This window comes from Mobula hypostoma, chromosome 9 (assembly GCF_963921235.1).
Source record: "Mobula hypostoma chromosome 9, sMobHyp1.1, whole genome shotgun sequence".
Taxonomy (NCBI): Eukaryota; Metazoa; Chordata; class Chondrichthyes; order Myliobatiformes; family Myliobatidae; genus Mobula; species Mobula hypostoma.
The window spans coordinates 15032449-15051311 of NC_086105.1; the positions used below are offsets into that span (position 1 = coordinate 15032449).

Sequence of the window (18863 nt, forward strand, 5' to 3'; positions counted from 1 at the left end):
GACATGTCAGAATGGGAATGGGATGTGGAATTAAAATGTGTGGCCACTGGGAGATCCTGCTTTCTCTGGTGGACAGAGCGTAGGTGTTCAGCAATGCGGTCTCCCAGTATGCGTCGGGTCTCGCCAATATATAAAAGGCCACATCGGGAGCACCGGACACAGTATATCACCCCAGCCGACTCACAGGTGAAGTGTTGCCTCACCTGGAAGGACTGTTTGGGGCCCTGAATGGTGGTAAGGGAGGAAGTGTAAGAGCATGTGTAGCACTTGTTCCGCTTACACGGGTAAGGGCCAGGAGGGAGATCAGTGGGGAGGGATGGGGGGGACGAATGGACAAGGGAGTCGTGTAGGGAGCGATCCCTGCGGAATGCAGAGAGGGGGGGGAGGGAAAGATGTGCTTAGTGGTGGGATCCTGTTGGAGGTGGCGGAAGTTACAGAGAATAATATGTTGGACCCGGAGGCTGGTGGGGTGGTAGGTGAGGACCAGGGGAACCCTATTAATACTTCACCTGTGAGTCCGCTGGGGTGATATACTGCGTCCGGTGCTCCCGATGTGGCCTTTTATATATTGGCGAGACCCGATGCAGACTGGGAGACCGCTTTGCTGAACACCTACGCTCTGTCCGCCAGAGAAAGCAGGATCTCCCAGTGGCCACACATTTTAATTCCACATCCCATTCCCATTCTGACATGTCTATCCACGGCCTTCTCCACTGTAAAGATGAAGCCACACTCAGGTTGGAGGAACAACACCATATATTCCGTCTGGGTAGCCTCCAACCTGATGGCATGAACATCGACTTCTCTAACTTCCGCTAATGCCCCACCTCCCCCTCGCACCCCATCTGTTACTTATTTTTATACACACATTCTTTCTCCTTTTTCTCCCTCTGTCCCTCTGAATATACCCCTTGCCCATCCTCTGGGTCCCCTCCCCCCCCGTCTTTCTTCCTGGACCTCCTGTCCCATGATCCTCTCGTATCCCTTTTGCCTATCACCTGTCCAGCTCTTGGCTCCATCCCTCCCCCTCCTATCTTCTCCTATCATTTTGGATCTCCCCCTCCCCCTCCAACTTTCAAATCCCTTACTCACTCTTCCTTCAGTTAGTCCTGACGAAGGGTCTCGGCCTGAAATGTCGACTGCACCTCTTCCTAGAGATGCTGCCTGGCCTGCTGCGTTCACCAGCAACTTTTATGCGTGTTGCTTGAATTTCCAGCATCTGCAGAATTCCTGTTATTAGACTGAAAGATTTTGGATTGAAATAGATGTGACAATATATCAACCACTTCCTTTGGTAGCTCACTTAACTTACCCGTCATTCTCAGTGGAAAATGTTAACATAGAAACAGAAAGCCTACAGCACAATACAGGCTCTTCGGCCCACAATGGGTGTGCCGAACATATACTTACTTTAGAAATTACCTAAGGTTACCCATAGCCCTCTATGTTGCCCCTCATGGCCCCCTTAAATCTTTCCCCTCCCACCCTAAATCTATGTTGTCTAGTTTTAGACTCCACTATTGTGAGAAAAATACTGACAATGCCCTTCGTGGTTTTATATATCATTATATAATCACTGCTCAGCTTCTTATGCTCCAGGCAAAACTCTCGCAACATATCCAGTCTATCTTTATAACTCAACCTTTCAGTCATAGTAGCACCCTTAGCAATCTTTCCTTCACCCTTTCCAACTTAATGACATCCTTCTTAGTGCTAGGCAGCCAAAATTTCACAGAATATTACAAATGTGGTCTCAACTCCGCTGCGTTGAAGCTATACCCACTCCTGGGGAAGGCTTCAGGAGCAAACTCCAAGGGAAAAATCCAGAGCAGGAGTCCTTAAGGTAGTTCTACGTTGAGTTCAACGTTGACTGACAACTCCTGTGACACTGCAGGTGCTTCATCAGATGCGTGGAGAGGAAGAGCTTGCTACTTGGGTAACAGCTTGCTCCATATTGTACTGTTCAAGCTTGCATATCTAGACAGCTAGCTTGCAACATATATGATCAACCTGACCAACAGAGGCCTCATTAGTTTTCACCAACATCTTGTACAGTTGTAACACAGAATCTTAACTCTTGTACTCATTGCTTTGAAGGATGGAAGCAAATACGCCAAATGCCTTCTTTGCCACCCTATCTGCCTACGTCACCATTTCAAGGAATCCCTAGGTGTTTCTGTTTTAGCAAACCCCCTAGAGCTTTGCCATTTACTGTCATAGTTATAGGACACTACTGCACAGAAAAACGCCCCTCAGCCCATCTAGTCCATGTCAAATTAAAAATCTGCCTAGTCCCATCAACCTCCACCCGCACCAAAGGCCTCCATTCTCCTCCCATCCATGTACCCACCACATTTATCTTAAATGTTGAAATCATACCCGCTTTGTTTTGGTTCCTCATCCCTCTTCTGCTCTGAGCAGTCTTCTGCCTCTTCCTCTATCTCAATGAAGTTCAGATTGTTTCTGAAACAACATCTCAACTTTCAATGAGGAAACTTCTGCCCTTTTAGAATCATTATCAAATTTATCAATTTTAATGGGCCACTTTTGCCTTGTATCTCACATTTCCAGCATTTGCAACCCTTTTTCCCTCAATCTTTTCCTGGCATTTAAAATCTCACAAATCTTGTGTATTTCTGTCAACTCCAGGCACAAACTTTGTTAACCACTAGGCTTTATAGTCCTTTTCCAACAGATTCCATTACTATTTTTACAATCTTTCCATCCTTGGGAATCGTATTTGCATTTTTTCTAGCTCCATGACTCCCATAGCTAATCACCCCGGTCCTACACCCCAACTTTTCTCTAAAATTTACTGCGTTTACTGCTCTTGAATGGAAAATCCTATAAATAGCAGAGGATACAGCCTAGTCCATGACAGGTAAAGCCCTCCAAACCATTGAGCACATCTAGATGGAATGCTGTCACAGGAAAGCAGAGTCCATTGTCAGGGACTTCCACCACCTTTGACATGTTCTCCTCTCACTGCTGCCATCAGGAAGAAGGTACAAGAGCCTCAGGACTCACACGATCAGGTTCAGAAACAGTTACTACCATTCAACCATCAGGCTCTTAAACAAAAGGGGATAACTTCACTCAACTTCACTTGCCCTATCATCGAAGTGCTCCCACAACCAATGGATTCACTTTCAAGGACTCTTCATCTCATGCTCTTGATATTTAATACTTACTTGTTCATATATTTGATTCCTCTTTTTGTATTTGCACAATTTTTTGTCATCTGGTTGAACATCCCAGTTGGGTGTTCTTTCCTTGATTCTCTTACTGTTATTATCAATAGATCTGTTGGGTATGCCCACAATAAAATGAATCTCAGGGTTGTATATGGTGACATAAATGTACTTTGATAATAAAATTTCCTTCAAATTTTGAAATTCTACCTTGCATTGGCTCTAAATGTTCCCATTTCTACTGAAATCCACAACTTGAAATGTTATCTCTGTTTTTCTTTTTTAGATCGGCTCACTGACTACTGTGCACTATTCAAACTGAAGAAAACATATTGGAGCATTATACAATGCTAGAGGAACTCATCAGATCTGACAGCACCTATAGAGGGGAATAAATGTTATCAGGAGTGTTATATAAATTGTGCTTAATTTTCATTCAATTATAAGGAATTTGGATTTTAAATGTAGGTGGATAAAAGATGAATAAATTATCTGATGAAGCCTCTGGAATACACCTAGTTTTGATATTCTGACTTGCATTTATCTCTGTCATTCTTGCTTGCTGCATCTGAAAAATATTTCAATGTAGATTTGATAACTGGAGAAAACATTAAAATAGCATACCTTTAGTAAGGCAAAACATAATGAGAGAATACAAAGTTAACATTTTGTTTTGTCTGTCATTATGCTTCCAAACATCATTGAGTCACTTCTAAAAGTAACAAAGAGACTTGCATTCCATGTGTGTTCCAAGTCGGCAAGAAACCCCTTCTTAAGTAAAACCCATAAAATAACAGAATCAATTCATGCTGAATAATTTTCCACAAACTGCAGTGTGATAATTACTTTGTTTTAGTTGTGTTGACTGAGGGCTAACTATTAGCCAGCAAGCCTTGAAATACTCTCTTGTTCATTAACTAATGCATTTTTTTCCACATTCACCTAAGAGGATAAACAAGGCATCCGTTAATCATCTCCTCTGAAAGACCACACTTCTGTCGGTGTGTCAGACAAGATGTTAGTGCTCAGATTTCCAGACTGGGACTTGAACCCACAACTTTCTGGCTCTGAAGCAAGAGTGTGACCAACTGAACCACAACCGACAATTTAGTCATAAATACCCTCCAGGATGTCTCATTTTGAATGGATGCAAGCCAAATTCAGCCTCGACGTTGCAGCTAATTTATCTTAAGGTTTTAACTTAAAGTTCTGCTCTTACGTGCTGATACAGATGCAAAGAGGTATTAGTATGACCATCCTTTCCCATTTTCTTGAGCCTATTTTGAATGATACATTTCTCAGGCAGAAACTGACCCAGGAATGTACCAGGTTAACCAAATATGGCTTTTTATTGACTAGTATGAGACTCTCATCAGGGCAACTTTTCATTCATTCAAGTTGCTAAAAAATCTATTTTGGTTGGTATTAAATTTCCACCAAGTCCTTTATCTGGGGACTGTTTCTGGAAAACAGTGCATGTGGTCAGCCTAATAAAATGAATTGGAGTCCCGTTGTTTCAAGTTCAAGTGTCAAGTTTGTTTACTGCCATTTTCACTACACAACTGTAAAGAAGAATGAAATAATTGTTATTCCTGATCTGATACAACACAAAAGATAAAGAGCACAACAATAAATGTAAATACATAAGATAGCTTATATGCATAGTTTGATTGTATGTCCATAAAGTGACGCTGAGTACAGGAGTGTTTGTACATCAGGTGACTCTGACAGGAAATGATAAAGTAGTGGTGGGGTGGGTTAGTGGGTGGAGGTGTTGGTCAGCCTTACAGGTTGCGCAAAGCAACTGGTTTTTAATCTGGTGGTCCTGGTGTGGATGCTATGTAGCCTCCTCCCTGATGGGAGTGGAGCAAACAGTCCTTGAGCAGGGTAGGTGGAATCCTTCGTGGTGTTGCTGGCCTTTTTCCAACACTGCTGGTATATATATCCTTGATAGTGTATGGGCTGGTGTCGATGATGTGTCAGGCAGTATTGACTACCTGTTAAAGAGACTTCTAGTCCGATACAGTGCAGTTTCTGGACCACGCAGTGATGCAGCATGTTAGGATGCTCTCTACTGTGCATCTGTAGAAGGCAGTGAGTATTGATATAAATAGTCCAGCTCTCTTCAGCCTCCTCAGAAAGAAGAGGCATTCGTGAGCTTTCTTGATTGTGTAGGATGTATTCTGGGATCACATGCACTTGCAGCAGTTTGAAGCCGCTCACAGTTTCCACTGCTGTGCCGCCAATTTAAACTGTGAGCAGTTTCAAACTTTGGGAAATGGTTTGTGTGAGGGCGTATTCTGGAGATAGGTTATGTAGCAAAATATTAACCTGCATCTAAATTCAGCAACCAATCTTTAGACCTCTACGTGTATTGTATATTAAGTTTAAAATGCAGGCCTGGACAAGTTTCCTGGAGCAATGGATGCCAGTTAATTGAATGCTGATTAACATTATTTTTGGGTGTCTGGAGCGTGGGTGTAAAGGAGGGGTGAAAATTATATGTAAATCAAAGGAAGCATTGTAGATACATTGTAACTATAGAATTGTTCCTTGATCTTTAGCATATGAAACGTCATGTGATATTGGGTCGAAGAGGCCTCGTCCTCCAAAAGGGTCTCAATATGATGCCTGTTGCTTGTTTTTGTTGAATAAATCACTTCTGTATCCACCAGCCTCAGTCTCTCTCCAATGACTTTGTTCATGTTACAATAGTTTATAGCTGTGGATGACTTAACTTACTACAATTTCCAAAGTGTTCTTTGACCGATTTAATTAATTTTAATTATATTCCTTATAGCTTAAGTTAATCTGCGTCCACTAGTCTGAGCTGTCTTCAACGTGCTGGTATACAAAATGCCACTTAAAGTATAAAGCATAAAAAAGATACATAAATTCACCATAAACAACAGGAATTCTGCAGATGCTGGAAATTCAAGCAACACACATCAAAGTTGCTGGTGAACGCAGCAGGCCAGGCAGCATCTCTAGGAAGAGGTACAGTCGACGTTTCAGGCCGAGACCCTTCGTCAGGACTCCTGATGAAGGGTTTCGGCCTGAAACGTCGACTGTACCTCTTCCTAGAGATGCTGCCTGGCCTGCTGCGTTCACCAGCAACTTTGATGTATGTTGCATAAATTCACCATGTTCATCTATGACAGTTGAGCTGTTAGCGTGCAAGCCATTTACTGAAATATAAACCACTACTGTAAAGCCCCAAAAATTATAATATGTTGAAATGAAGAACAGATGGAAAGACAATTGAAATGAATCAAAGCAATATACAGACATCTGGTAGGACTTCTCAGAAAATGTATCCAGGGAATCAGGCATCCCATAATACTCATGGAGAATGGGACAAATATTATACTGGGACAAGCAGTGATGCTTACAATTCTGGACATTGTCAGTGCTCAGATAAATGGTGTCTGAATCCCTTTCAATTTTTTAACATCACATTGATGGCAATGGTATCTATGTCACATATGTGTTTAATAATACAAAACAGGTAATGCATAAAATAACAGGGCACGCAGCATCTGTGAAGTGAAAATGCTTCAGGTAAATAACATTTAAGTCTTACATACAGTAAATGAAATATTTTATTTTTAATATTTTTTCATTTGCTGCATTAGAGAGTTTAAGAGATGTTTGGATGGACACATGGATGTATGCCATCTCTCTGTCCCTACATTCCTCCTTAGAACACTTGGAGAATAAAGACGCATACGTAAGGCTCCTTTTCATTGACTACAGCTCTGCCTTTAATACCATCATTCCAAATAAATTGATTCCTAAGCTCCGGAACCTGGGCCTTAGCACTCAGATCTGCGGCTGGATCTTCGACTTCCTCACAGACAGGGCCCAGGCTGTAAAAATAGGGGACAAGCTCTCCTGTACAATCACTCTGAGCACCGGTGCCCCACAAGGCTGTGTACTCAGCCCCCTGTTGTACTCACTGTACACTCAGGATTGTGTAGCCAAATTTCCATCAAACTCAATATATAAGTTTGCTGATGACACAATTGTAGGCTGTATCGCGGGTAATGATGAGTTTGAGTACAGAGAGGAAATTAAGAACCTGGCAGCATGGTGCGAAGACAATAACCTATCCCTCAACGTCAGCAAGACAAAGGAATTGGTTGTTGACTTCAGAAGGAGTAGCAGACCGCACGACCCAATTTTACGGTGGTGTGCAAGTGGAACAGGTCAAAAGCTTTAAGTTCCTCGAGGTCAATATCACAAATGACCTGACTTGGTCCAATCAAGAATTAAATGCAGCATCTCCAAGTTTGCGGATGACATGAAGCTGGGCGGCAGTGTTAGCAGTGAGGAGGATGCTGAGAGGATGCAGGGTGACTTGGATAGGTTGGGTGAGTGGGCAAATTCATGGCAGATGCAATTTAATGTGGATAAATGTGAGGTTATCCACTTTGGTGGCAAGAACAGGAAAACAGATTATTGTCTGAATGGTGGCCAGTTAGGAAAAGGGGAGGTGCAACGAGACCTGGGTGTCATTGTACACCAGTCATTGAAAGTTGGCATTCAGGTACAGCAGGCGGTGAAAAAGGCGAATGGTATGCTGGCATTCATAGCAAGAGGATTCGAGTACAGGAGCAGGGAGGTTCTACTGCAGTTGTACAAGGCCTTGGTGAGACCACACCTGGAGTATTGTGTGCAGTTTTGGTCCCCTAACCTGAGGAAAGACATTCTTGCCATAGAGGGGGTACAAAGAAGGTTCACCAGATTGATTCCTGGGATGGCAGGACTTTCATATGATGAAAGACTGGATCGACTAGGCTTATACTCTCTGGAATTTAGAAGATTGAGGGGGGATCTGATTGAAATGTATAAAATTCTAAAGGGATAGGACAGGCTAGATGTAGGATGATTGTTCCCGATGTTGGGGAAGTACAGAATGAGGGGTCACAGTTTGAGGATAAAAGGGAAGCCTTTTAGGACCGAGATGAGGAAAAACTTCTTCACACAGAGAGTGGTGAATCTGTGGAATTCTCTGCCACAGGAAACAGTTGAGGCCAGTTCATTGGCTATATTTAAGAGGGAGTTAGATATGGCCCTTGTGGCTAAAGGGATCAAGGGGTATGGAGAGAAGGTGGGTATAGGGTTCTGAGTTGGATGATCAGCCATGATCGTAATGAATGGCGGTGCAGGCTCGAAGGGCCGAAAGGCCTACTCCTGCACCTATTTTCTATGTTTCTAACCAAGCAGAGTCCACTGCCAAGAAGGCCCACCAGCTCCTTTACTTCCTGAGAAAATTAAAGAAATTTAGCCTGTCCCCTAAAACCCTCACTAATTTTTATAGATGCACCGTAGAAAGCATTCTTCTAGGGTGCATCACAACCTGGTATGGAAGTTGTCCTGTCCAAGACCGAAAGAAGCTGCAGAAGATCGTGAACATGGCGCAGCACATCACTCAAACCAATCTTCCGTCCGTGGACTCACTTTACACTGCACGCTGTCGAAGCAGTGCTGCCAGGAAAATCAAGGCCACGACCCACCCAGCCAACACACTTTTCCTCCCTCTTCCCTCCGGGAGAACGCTCAGGAGCTTGAAGACTCGTACAGCCAGATTTGGGAACAGCTTCTTTCCAACTGTGTTAAGACTGCTGAAAGGATCCTGACCCGGATCTGGGCCATACCCTCCAAATATCCGGACCTGCCTCTCCGTTTTTTTGCAACACCTTACTTTCCATTTTTCTATTTATGATTTATAATTTATTTTTTTAATATTTACTATCGATTTGTAATCCACGGAGCGGGAAGCGCAGAATCAAATATCGCTGTGATGATTGTACGTCCTAGTATCAATTGTTTGGCGACAATAAAGTATAAAGTATGGAAGATGGAGGGATACAGAAAGGAGGGATTAGTGTTTGGGTGTTCTGATTTTCTTTTTAGTTTGTTTGGTGCAACATTATGGGCCGAGTGGTCTGTTCTTGTGCTGTTCTGTTCTACGTATAACATAGAACCTTAATTTTCCTTTCTAACTGTTTTGCACTCTCAGTACCCCTGGGTTCAGTACAGTCACTGAAGCCACAATCGGAGGATACATGATACAAGGTTTAAAAATAATAATGATCATGACCAAATCCTCTACAATACTGAAAATGTGGCTTCAAAAGCAGGTCAGAGGCTAGGAATCCTGTGATGAGTAACCTCCCAACTCCCCAAAGCGAGCACTCTTCTACGAGCTTAAGTCAGGAACGTGATAAGAATATTCACTGCTTGCCTGGATGAGTGCAGCTTCAACAACATTCAAGAAGCTGAGATTCAGATTTATTTATCACAAGTACATCAAAGCACTCTGGATAATAAGAGCCTGCTTGATAAGTACCCGGTTTACAACCATTCCCTCACCTCACCACTTATATACAGTAGCAAGAGTTTGTACCATCCAGGTCCTCACCAAGGCTCTTTCCAAACCTACAATCTCTAGCAGTTTAAAGGACAAAGGCAGAAAAAGCATGGGAATGCCACCATGTGGAAGTTCCTTCCATGCCACACACTGTCCTGAGTTTGAAATAATACACCATTCTGGGGCAAATTCCCAGAACAACCTACCTGTAAGAATAACCCATACCTCAAAGACGGCAGCAGTTCAAGAAGGCACCTTCACAAGGGTAATTAAGTGCTGCCTCAGCCTGCAAAACCAACATAACTTAAATAAATTTTGAAAAAAAAAACAAGTTATAATAAGAAGTGGACCGGGGAAAATATCTGAAGGGCAATAACTATAATAGTGTCGAATATTTGCATGATATACAAGACACATGTGCTTTGCGCTGCTGTGACAGTTGGTACTGTGTTTTGCACCTTCCCCCCAGAGGACCACTGTTTCGTTTGGCTGTATGCATGTGTATGGCTGAATGACAATTAAACCTGAACATAACTGGACTAAGGTGGAGTGGTCTATGTTTCCAAACGAGAGAGAAAGAAGCCATTTGACTCATCGAATCGACGCCCTGCGCCCACCCCTGTACTCTCACATACCATTCAGCTGGGCCAGAGGCCGGTGACTCTTCCCCTTTAAGGACTCCTTCGACCAGAGGGTTGTGTGTGTGTGTGATTGTATGTGTGCGTTGTGAGTGATTGTGTGTATGTAATTGCGTGAGAGAGAGAGATTGTCTGTGTGTGTGTGTGTGTCTGTGTCTGTGTGTAGGGGGCGCGCCAGACTGGGTGACGTCAGTTCCGGTAGTCTCACGCCTTGCGCGGTAAAATGGCGGCGCAGTTAACGGACGCGGAATTGTGTTCGGAACTGAGAAGACTCGGTGTGGTGCCGGGCCCGGTCACCGAGAACACCCGGCCCGTCTACATAAAGAAGCTCAAGAAGCTGCGCGAGGAGCGTGGCGCGCGGCCCAAGACCAGGAACGGCGGCGGGGCAGGCCAGGGCTCGGGCCTCAGCGGATCTAGCGCCAGCGTCACTGCTCCCCCCGTATCCCCGAGCAAGCTGCTGGGCTTCAGCTCGGACGAGTCGGACGCCGAAGCCAACGGGCGGAGCGAGGCGAGCCGGCGAGCGGGCAGAATGGAGAGAGCTTCTGGTGACTACCCCCGTCCGCGGCCTAGCAACAGCCGAGCGAGGAGCACACCGCAGAGAATGGTGAGCAGCAACAATAACGGCGACGCGGGGGCCTCGGCCGGCAGAAACAACTCCACCCCCTGGTGGAGGCCGAGTCCGAGCCGAGGCTCCCAGCAGCAGCCAGAGGAAGAGGAACAGCCACCGGGAACCGAGCTGCATGCTAACAACAACGGCGGTGGCAGCACCGGCAGGGTCTCCTACATTAGGGATGGCAATTACTCCGACTCCGAGGATGAACGAGCGGAGCGGGGCCGGAGGACGAACTCCAGACGGAGCCAGTCTAAGAAGTTGCTGGCCATGTCAGGCACGGTTAATAGCAGTGATTCGGCGGAGGAAAGCGGCGCTGGGAGGAGAGGCGGCGCCAGGCGGATCTACGACGTCGCCGACGGTTTTGGCTGTCTAGACACAAGAAGCCAGCTGGAGGTGGAGGATCAGAGGCAGGAAGACGCCAAAGAAGAGCCCACCATGTTATTGCGGTTCCGTAGTTCCACTTCCAACAAGACTAGCCCTGGAATATTGGCAGCAGAGAGGGAGAGTCTTTATAACAGCACCAGAAACGACAATCACATCGGTCCGACTGGTCCATCCATCCACAACAGTAATGTTCTCACCAGTAAAAGCGGTCCCTCGCCATCTCTTCTCCTCGATGCCAATCACTCAAACCACACAGGCATTAACCAAACCTACAGTACTTATAACCGTAAAAGCCCTAGAGAACCTGAGGAGGAACTATTGCAGCAGTTTAAACGGGAGGGCGGTTCGGCGAACGGTGGATTCAGTGCACACTACCTATCCATGTTTCTTTTGACTGCTGCTTGTCTGTTTTTCCTTGTTTTGGGACTTACATATATAAGAATGAGGGGTTCAGGAGGACCAGAGGAAGGAATTCTTGATGGTAAGTTTTGCGGCAAGACGATTAATCATTCCATTGTTAATTGTGACAGACATCACCTGACCATGCTGAACTAGTTATTTCATGGTGATGGAACCATAATTTGTAGCAATATCTTGCTCAGTGTACCCAAGAAGGAATATGTTGTAATGTTAGATTAAAATGTGGTATAATATACAAATTCCTCTGTTTTGCATAATTTTTACTACCAGGCTGAAGAATAGTCATTTCCCCAAGCGGTAAGGCTGATTAACAACTTCACCCGTTAACCCACCCCCTACCGTCACTACTTTATCGTTTCCTGTCAGTCAACATGTATACTGACACTCCTGTACCTAGTACATAGAATTAATCTATGTATGTAAACTATCTTGCATATTTTACAGTAAATTATTTTTTCTCCTTTACACTTGTGGGAATGACATTAAACAGTCTTGCATCTTGAATTCAAGAATTGCAACCTATGTCTTATGGGCTGAAATTGCCATAAAATAGCAATTTGTTTTATTGTGTTTGTATCATCAGTAAGTTCCAGTGACCATTTCTCGTTTGCCTCTAAAATTAATTTATGGTTTTTCATGCAACAAGGACAAATCATCTCCATGGTAAACATTGTGTACCATAATTGTCCAGTTCATATTAAAGGTATAGGGAGAAACTGCTAAGGCATAATGTGACAAGATTAGGAAATTTGTGGGGAAAATACGAGTATAAATCCTTTAATAATACATTTATCTATTTTAGCCATTCAGATTATTGCAACTTGTGGTTAACTTAATGGACAGGTTTTTTTGGCTTCCATATTAAAGCCATGACAATTGTGATATTTACATTATATACAAAATGTCTTTTTTAAGACAGTTGCTGTGAAATTTGTAATGACTAGATACAGAGGAAATTTCAGACTTTGCTCCTGAAGCATTTTGTCAAATTAGAACTAAGAATGTAGTCTGTGTGCTGAATGTTAGCAGACTGCTGCTTGACGTTTCTTCGGTGGTTTTCCATCAGCATATCATAAATTAGATCTACTTCATTTACTGCTGGCTGTGATGTATTTGATAGCTGTGCTAGCAGACAGTTCTGAAATTTGTCAGCTTCTCAGAATGTCTAAACAATTTGCACCTTTATACATGTTTCATAAATACATGGCCAATAATGCCTTCATTATGGTTCAGTATTTGATGGAAGATGATGTTTTCTGGTGAGTGCCAGTTGATGCTAGCACGATTCTTGATTTTAAAAAATAGTTTCCAAAACAATTGAACATTTAAATAGACACTAGTACATCAGAGATCTAAGTGGACAAGACAAACTGTCTCCTCAGCCAATGAAACTGAAGGAGGGGCTGAGGATAGGTGAATTTATTGGCAATTTGGGAAAGGGATCGAATTGATGAAGTACTAAAAAAAATTACAAAAGTAGGTTAATAAGTGTGAGATACATTTTTAATCAATTTTTAGAACAAGTACAGAACTTGGATTAGTGAGAAGGTACATTTGCAGTAGTTAACCTTAGTCATAGAGTATGACATACAGCCAAACTTAATAAATGTAGTGAAAGTTTTTCTGTGGTACCATTGATGGGCAAATTTAACCAGATTATTTATTACAGTGGGGAGGCTAAAGATAAGTTTCAAAATTTGCAAGAAATAACACTTTGGGTATTGATATTTAACCATGCATCTACTCCTTGATTGCAGTTTCTGCGCCACAGGTTTGCGTTTCAAGTTTACATGTGTTTAAAAATGCTGTCACCTCCTCCTCTTGCTATTCCTAATTGTGGCTTTACATAGAAAATAGGTGCAGGAGTAGGCCATTCGGCCCTTCAAGCCTGCACCACCATTCAGTATGATCATGGCTGATCATCCTACTCAGAAACCTGTACCTGCCTTCCCTCCATACCCCCGATCCCTTTAGCCACAAGGGCCATATCTAACTCCCTCTTAAATATAGCCAATGAACTGGCCTCAACAGTTTCCTGTGGCAGAGAATTCCACAGATTCACCACTCTCTGTGTGAAGAAGTTTTTCCTAATCTCGGTCCTAAAAGGCTTCCCCTCTATCCTCAAACTGTGACCCCTCGTTCTGGACTTCCCCAACATCGGGAACAATCTTCCTGCATCTAGCCTGTCCAATCCCTTTAGGATCTTATACGTTTCAATCAGATCCCCCCTCAATCTTCTAAATTCCAACGAGTATAAACCTAGCCGATCCAGTCTTTCATCATATGAAAGTCCTGCCATCCCAGGAATCAAATCTGGTGAACCTTCTTTGTTCTCCCTCTATGGCAAGAATGTCTTTCCTCAGATTAGGGGACCAAAACTGCACACAATACTCCAGGTGTGGTCTCACCAAGGCCTTGTACAACTGCAGTAGTACCTCCCTGCTCCTTTACTTGAATCCTCTTGCTATGAATGCCTTTATGACGGATAAGTCCCCGGGGCCTGACGGAATATTCCCTAGGCTGCTCCATGAGGCGAGGGGGTGGCTAGGATCTTTATGTCCTCGTTGTCCACGGGAATGGTACCGGAGGATTGGAGGGAGGAGAGTGTTGTCCCCTTGTTCAAAAAAGGTAGTAGGGATAGTCCGGGTAATTATAAACCAGTGAGCCTTGCGTCTGTGGTGGGAAAGCTGTTGGGAAAGATTCTTAGAGATAGGATCTGTGGGCATTTAGAGAATCATGGTCTAATCAGGGACAGTCAGCATGGCTTGGTGTAGGGCAGATTGTGTCTAACAAGCCTGATAGAGTTCTTTGAGGAGGTGACCAGGCATATAGATGAGTGTAGTGTAGTGGATGTGATCTACATGGATTTTAGTAACGCATTTGACAAGCTTCCACACGGTAGGCTTATTCAGAAAGTCAGAAGGCATAGGATCCAGAGAAGTTTGGCCAGGTGGATTCAGAATTGGCTTGCCTGCAGAAGGCAGAGGGTTGTGGTGGAGGGGGTACATTCAGATTGGAAGGTTGTGACTAGTGGTGTCCCACAAGGATCTGTTCTGGGACCTCTACTTTTCGTGATTTTTATTAACGACCTGGATGTTGGGGTAGAAAGGTGAATTGGCAAGTTTGCAGACAACACAAAGGTTGGTGGTGTTGTAGATAGCGTAGAGGATTGTTGAAGCTTGCAGAGAGACATTGATAGGATGCAGAAGTGGCAGATGGAGTTCAACCCGGAGAAGTATGAGGTGGTACGCTTTGGAAGGACAAACTCCAAGGCAGAGTACAAAGTAAATGGCAGGATACTTGGTAGTGTGGAGAAGCAGAAGGATCTGGGGGTACATGTCCACAGATCCCTGAAAGTTGCCTTACAGGTAGATAGGGTAGTTAAGAAAGCTTATGGGGTGTTAGCTTTCATCAGTCGAGGGATAGAGTTTAAGAGTTGCAATGTAATGATGCAGCTCTATAAAACTCTGGTTAGGCCACACTTGGAGTACTGTGTCCAGTTCTGGTTGCCTCACTATAGGAAGGATGTGGAAGCATTGGAAAGGGTACAGAGGAGATTTACCAGGATGCTGCCTGGTTTAGAGAGTACGGATTATGATCAGAGATTAAGGGAGCTAGGGCTTTACTCTTTGGAGAGGAGGAGGATGACAGGAGACATGATATTGAGAGGAATGGATAGAGTGGATAGCCAGCGCCTCTTCCCCAGGGCACCACTGCTCAATACAAGAGGACATGGCTTTAAGGTAAGGGGTGGGAAGTTCAAGGGGGATATTAGAGGAAGGTTTTTTACTCAGAGAGTGGTTGGTGCATGGAATGCACTGCCTGAGTCAGTGGTGGAGGCAGATACACTCATGAAGTTTAAGAGACTACTAGACCGGTATATGGAGGAATTTAAGGTGGAGGGTTATATGGGAGGCAGGGTTTGAGGGTTGGCACAACATTGTGGCCGAAGGGCTTGTACTGTGCTATACTGTTCTATGTTCTTCTAAAGTGTCTCCTTGGGGGAAACCTTTCCCAATATAATCTTTGGCTAACTACCGATACGTTTGTTTATAGTGTCGGAACATCTTTGAGTGTCACAATGTAGCAAAGAAGTAGAAATGCAAGTTGCTCTTGTTAACCATGTGTTGTGCCATAAGCTTTTCATTTTAAACTATTGAATGAACAATATGGTCTTTGCAGTGTCCCAAGTGTGTATATTTACAATACTGATGAGTGTAGATGTCCAAGTGACATGGCTCTGTAGTCTATGTTTAAAATAATTGCTAAAAATTTTTTTGTGACACTGAACTAATTTTCCTCATTATTTTCCCATCTCTCCCAAGTTATGTCATGAATCTCATTCCTCTTATAATTAACATTTGTTTATTTCTTCTGTTTCAGTGGAGGGAGAAATTAGAGAATGTGATACGCTATTTTAGTCCTGTCCCTGTCATGACTACAGACTAGTTTCAGGAAATGGTAACAATTGTATGTTGCTCAATTCCTTTTGTCAGGAGGCATTAAATTGATGCCCTATTCTGTTCTGTCATGTGGATAGAACAAATTTTAAAAGTTCAAAGTAAGTTTATTGAAGTGTGGACTGTATATGGCACCACATACTACCTTGAGATTCATTTTCTTGTAGGTATTCATAGTAGAACAAAGGAATACAATAGAATCAATGGAAAAACTGAGAAAATAACCATTGTGCAAAAGAGTATTGTTAGAATATGGAGTTTTTCAGTGTCTTAGCAAATATTTAACTGGAAACGGTGTAGAGCAATTTTATTTTGACTGGATTGACTACTTGGAAAAGTAAAAAATTAGATGCAATATTTGACATTATTGCAGGTGCTGTCAACAGTCTGCAACTTTGTCAATGGTGCCTACATTCCATGAACCGTACGATGCTGTTGTTTTATTCCCCTGAACTGAATGGACATCTGTGTACAGTTTGGAGTTGATTGTTTGTACAGTAGGTAGTGACATCCAGGTATCCAGGTACCCAGGTGACCTGAAGACCTTCAGAAAACCAGGTGTATTGAGAACTGTCTTTTTAAGGTTATAATTTCTGATAGCTTATTGATTTTTTTTCTGCTGAGTTGGTTTGTGAGTCTTTATCTGTTTGGTTCGCTAATCTAAGCCATCTATTGAATATCCATCCAATTTATAATACTAAAATTCAGTGTAATGTAATCGAACCAATTTTTGTGACCTGTCCCTGCCCACTCCCAATTAGTTACTATGCATCTCGATGCCATTGTTACTCTATAATCCAAATCTAGCTATAATTTACAATTATATTCTTGACAGACATGGCCTAGATAATGATGTGACAATCCCTTCAAAAGGCCTCTTACTGACAAGCCTGACGAAGGAGCACCTAATTTACTGATTGTGTAAATGTATGTGCTTTCAGGTATGTAATATCTTAACATTCAAGGCCAAACATGTATTCTTTGTGTCAGAAGTATTTACTAGATCAGGGGTCCCCAACCTTTTTTGCACTGCGGACCGGTTTAATATTGACAATATTCTTGCGGACCGGCTGACCCGGGGGGGGGGGGGGGTAGGGTTGTCAACAGACAAGAGTAGCAGTCAAATACGTTGTGTTTACCCCGAAAAAGACTACAATGACCATGAAGCCTTGCACAGGCACCATTGCTCATGCGTGTCGTGACTTGCCGATTTTTTTCCCCCCTGCAAATCCTTTTTGGCGATTCTGTTCGGGGGGGGGGTGGGGTGGTTGTTAATCACGACCGGAATATAGGTGATAAGTGGCTAATACACTCAATTTCGTTTCTAAAAGGGTTTCTCTAATGAATTTAATATTAAACACACAGCGCATATTTTCCTCGCATGAATATAGTGATAAGTCAATTATCAAGGGAGCTTGAAGTAAGTGTTGAATGAACTTCCAGTAGAAGTGGTATAGGCAGGTTCGATATTATCATTTAAAGAAAAATTGGATAGGTATATAGATAGGAAAGGAATGGAGGGTTATGGGCTGAGTGCAGGTCAGCGGGACTAGGTGAGAATAGCGTTCGGCATGGACTAGAAGGGCAGAGATGGCCTGTTTCCATGCTGCAATTGTTATATGGTTATATAAGTAAGTCAATAGCATCATAACATTTTAAGTAACGTTTGGATGTTAAACACACAGCGCATATTTTCCCCATATGAACATATAAAATTTCAGTGCAACACACCAATATCGCTGAATCAGTGGGAGCCCTGGGCTTGTTTCCCTGCAACAACACGGTCCTATCGAGGGGTGATGGGAGACAGCGATACTCGAAGGGGTTTCTTTATGTCCAGTCTATTCTGCAATTTAGTTTTCGTTGCATTCATTGCAGAAAAATGTTGGAAATGGAAGCAACGTTTTTAGTGCTTTCGTGGCTATCTCAGGATATTTAGCCTTGACTTTGATCCAGAATGCTGACAGAGAAGTTAGTCAAACATACTTTTCAGCCTGCCGTCATTTGCAAGCTCGAGGAGTTGATCTCCTTCCCGCGCTGACATGAATGACGCACGGGTAATGACCTCGCATGCGTAATGGCTCAACAGTGGCCATGACCAGGAATGAGGAAAGGTCCAGCTGACTCCTATCGCCAAATCATATCGTTTCCTCGCGGCCCGGTAGCACATACGTTGCGGCCGGGTGGTTGGGGACCGCTGTACTAGATGGTTCAAGTTAACAATTGGTGTGACTATTTGATATCTGTGTTGTCTGGCATGTGGAATTTAATTCTTTTAGCATGCAATTCAGCATTAGGCTGGGATTCCAGTAATGTATTAAATAATTGTGCTTGTATGAAGAGTTGAGCTTATTTAGGTGAACTGTAAAAATGAGTATAGTTACCTATGAGTATAGTCCTTCAAAAATTTTAGTGTGCTTTGACAAGCTTCAGTTGGATTGTGATCACTTCTGGTGATAAATTGAACAACTGAGTGAATTAAGTACATTTACAGAATGTTAAAGTATATACAGCAGGTATCCAAACGTTTAGACATTGAAAGCCAGTTTCAACCTGCTGAAATTGTCACACATTCTGCTTTGTGTATTGACTTATGGTAGATGAAAGCCTAAGCAAAACTCTACCACAAATAGTCATAGTCATACTTATATTTTATTGATCCCGGGGGAAATTGGTTTTCATTACAGTTGCACCATAAATAATTAAATAGTAATAAAACCATAAATAGTTAAATAGTAATATGTAAATTATGCCAGGAAATAAGTCCAGGACCAGCCTATT

General features: G+C 43.0%; 1 protein-coding gene across 1 annotated transcript in view; it reads left to right on the forward strand.

The window, feature by feature from the left end:
• Positions 1-10414: 10414 nt before the first annotated feature.
• The window catches only part of lemd3 (LEM domain containing 3), a 48355-nt gene continuing 39906 nt past the window's right edge, over positions 10415-18863 (forward strand). The window contains exon 1 of the mRNA XM_063057777.1: positions 10415-11683. Coding sequence (XP_062913847.1) covers positions 10429-11683 — 1255 coding nt within the window. The 5' untranslated portion in view covers positions 10415-10428. The remainder of the gene's footprint in view (positions 11684-18863) is intronic.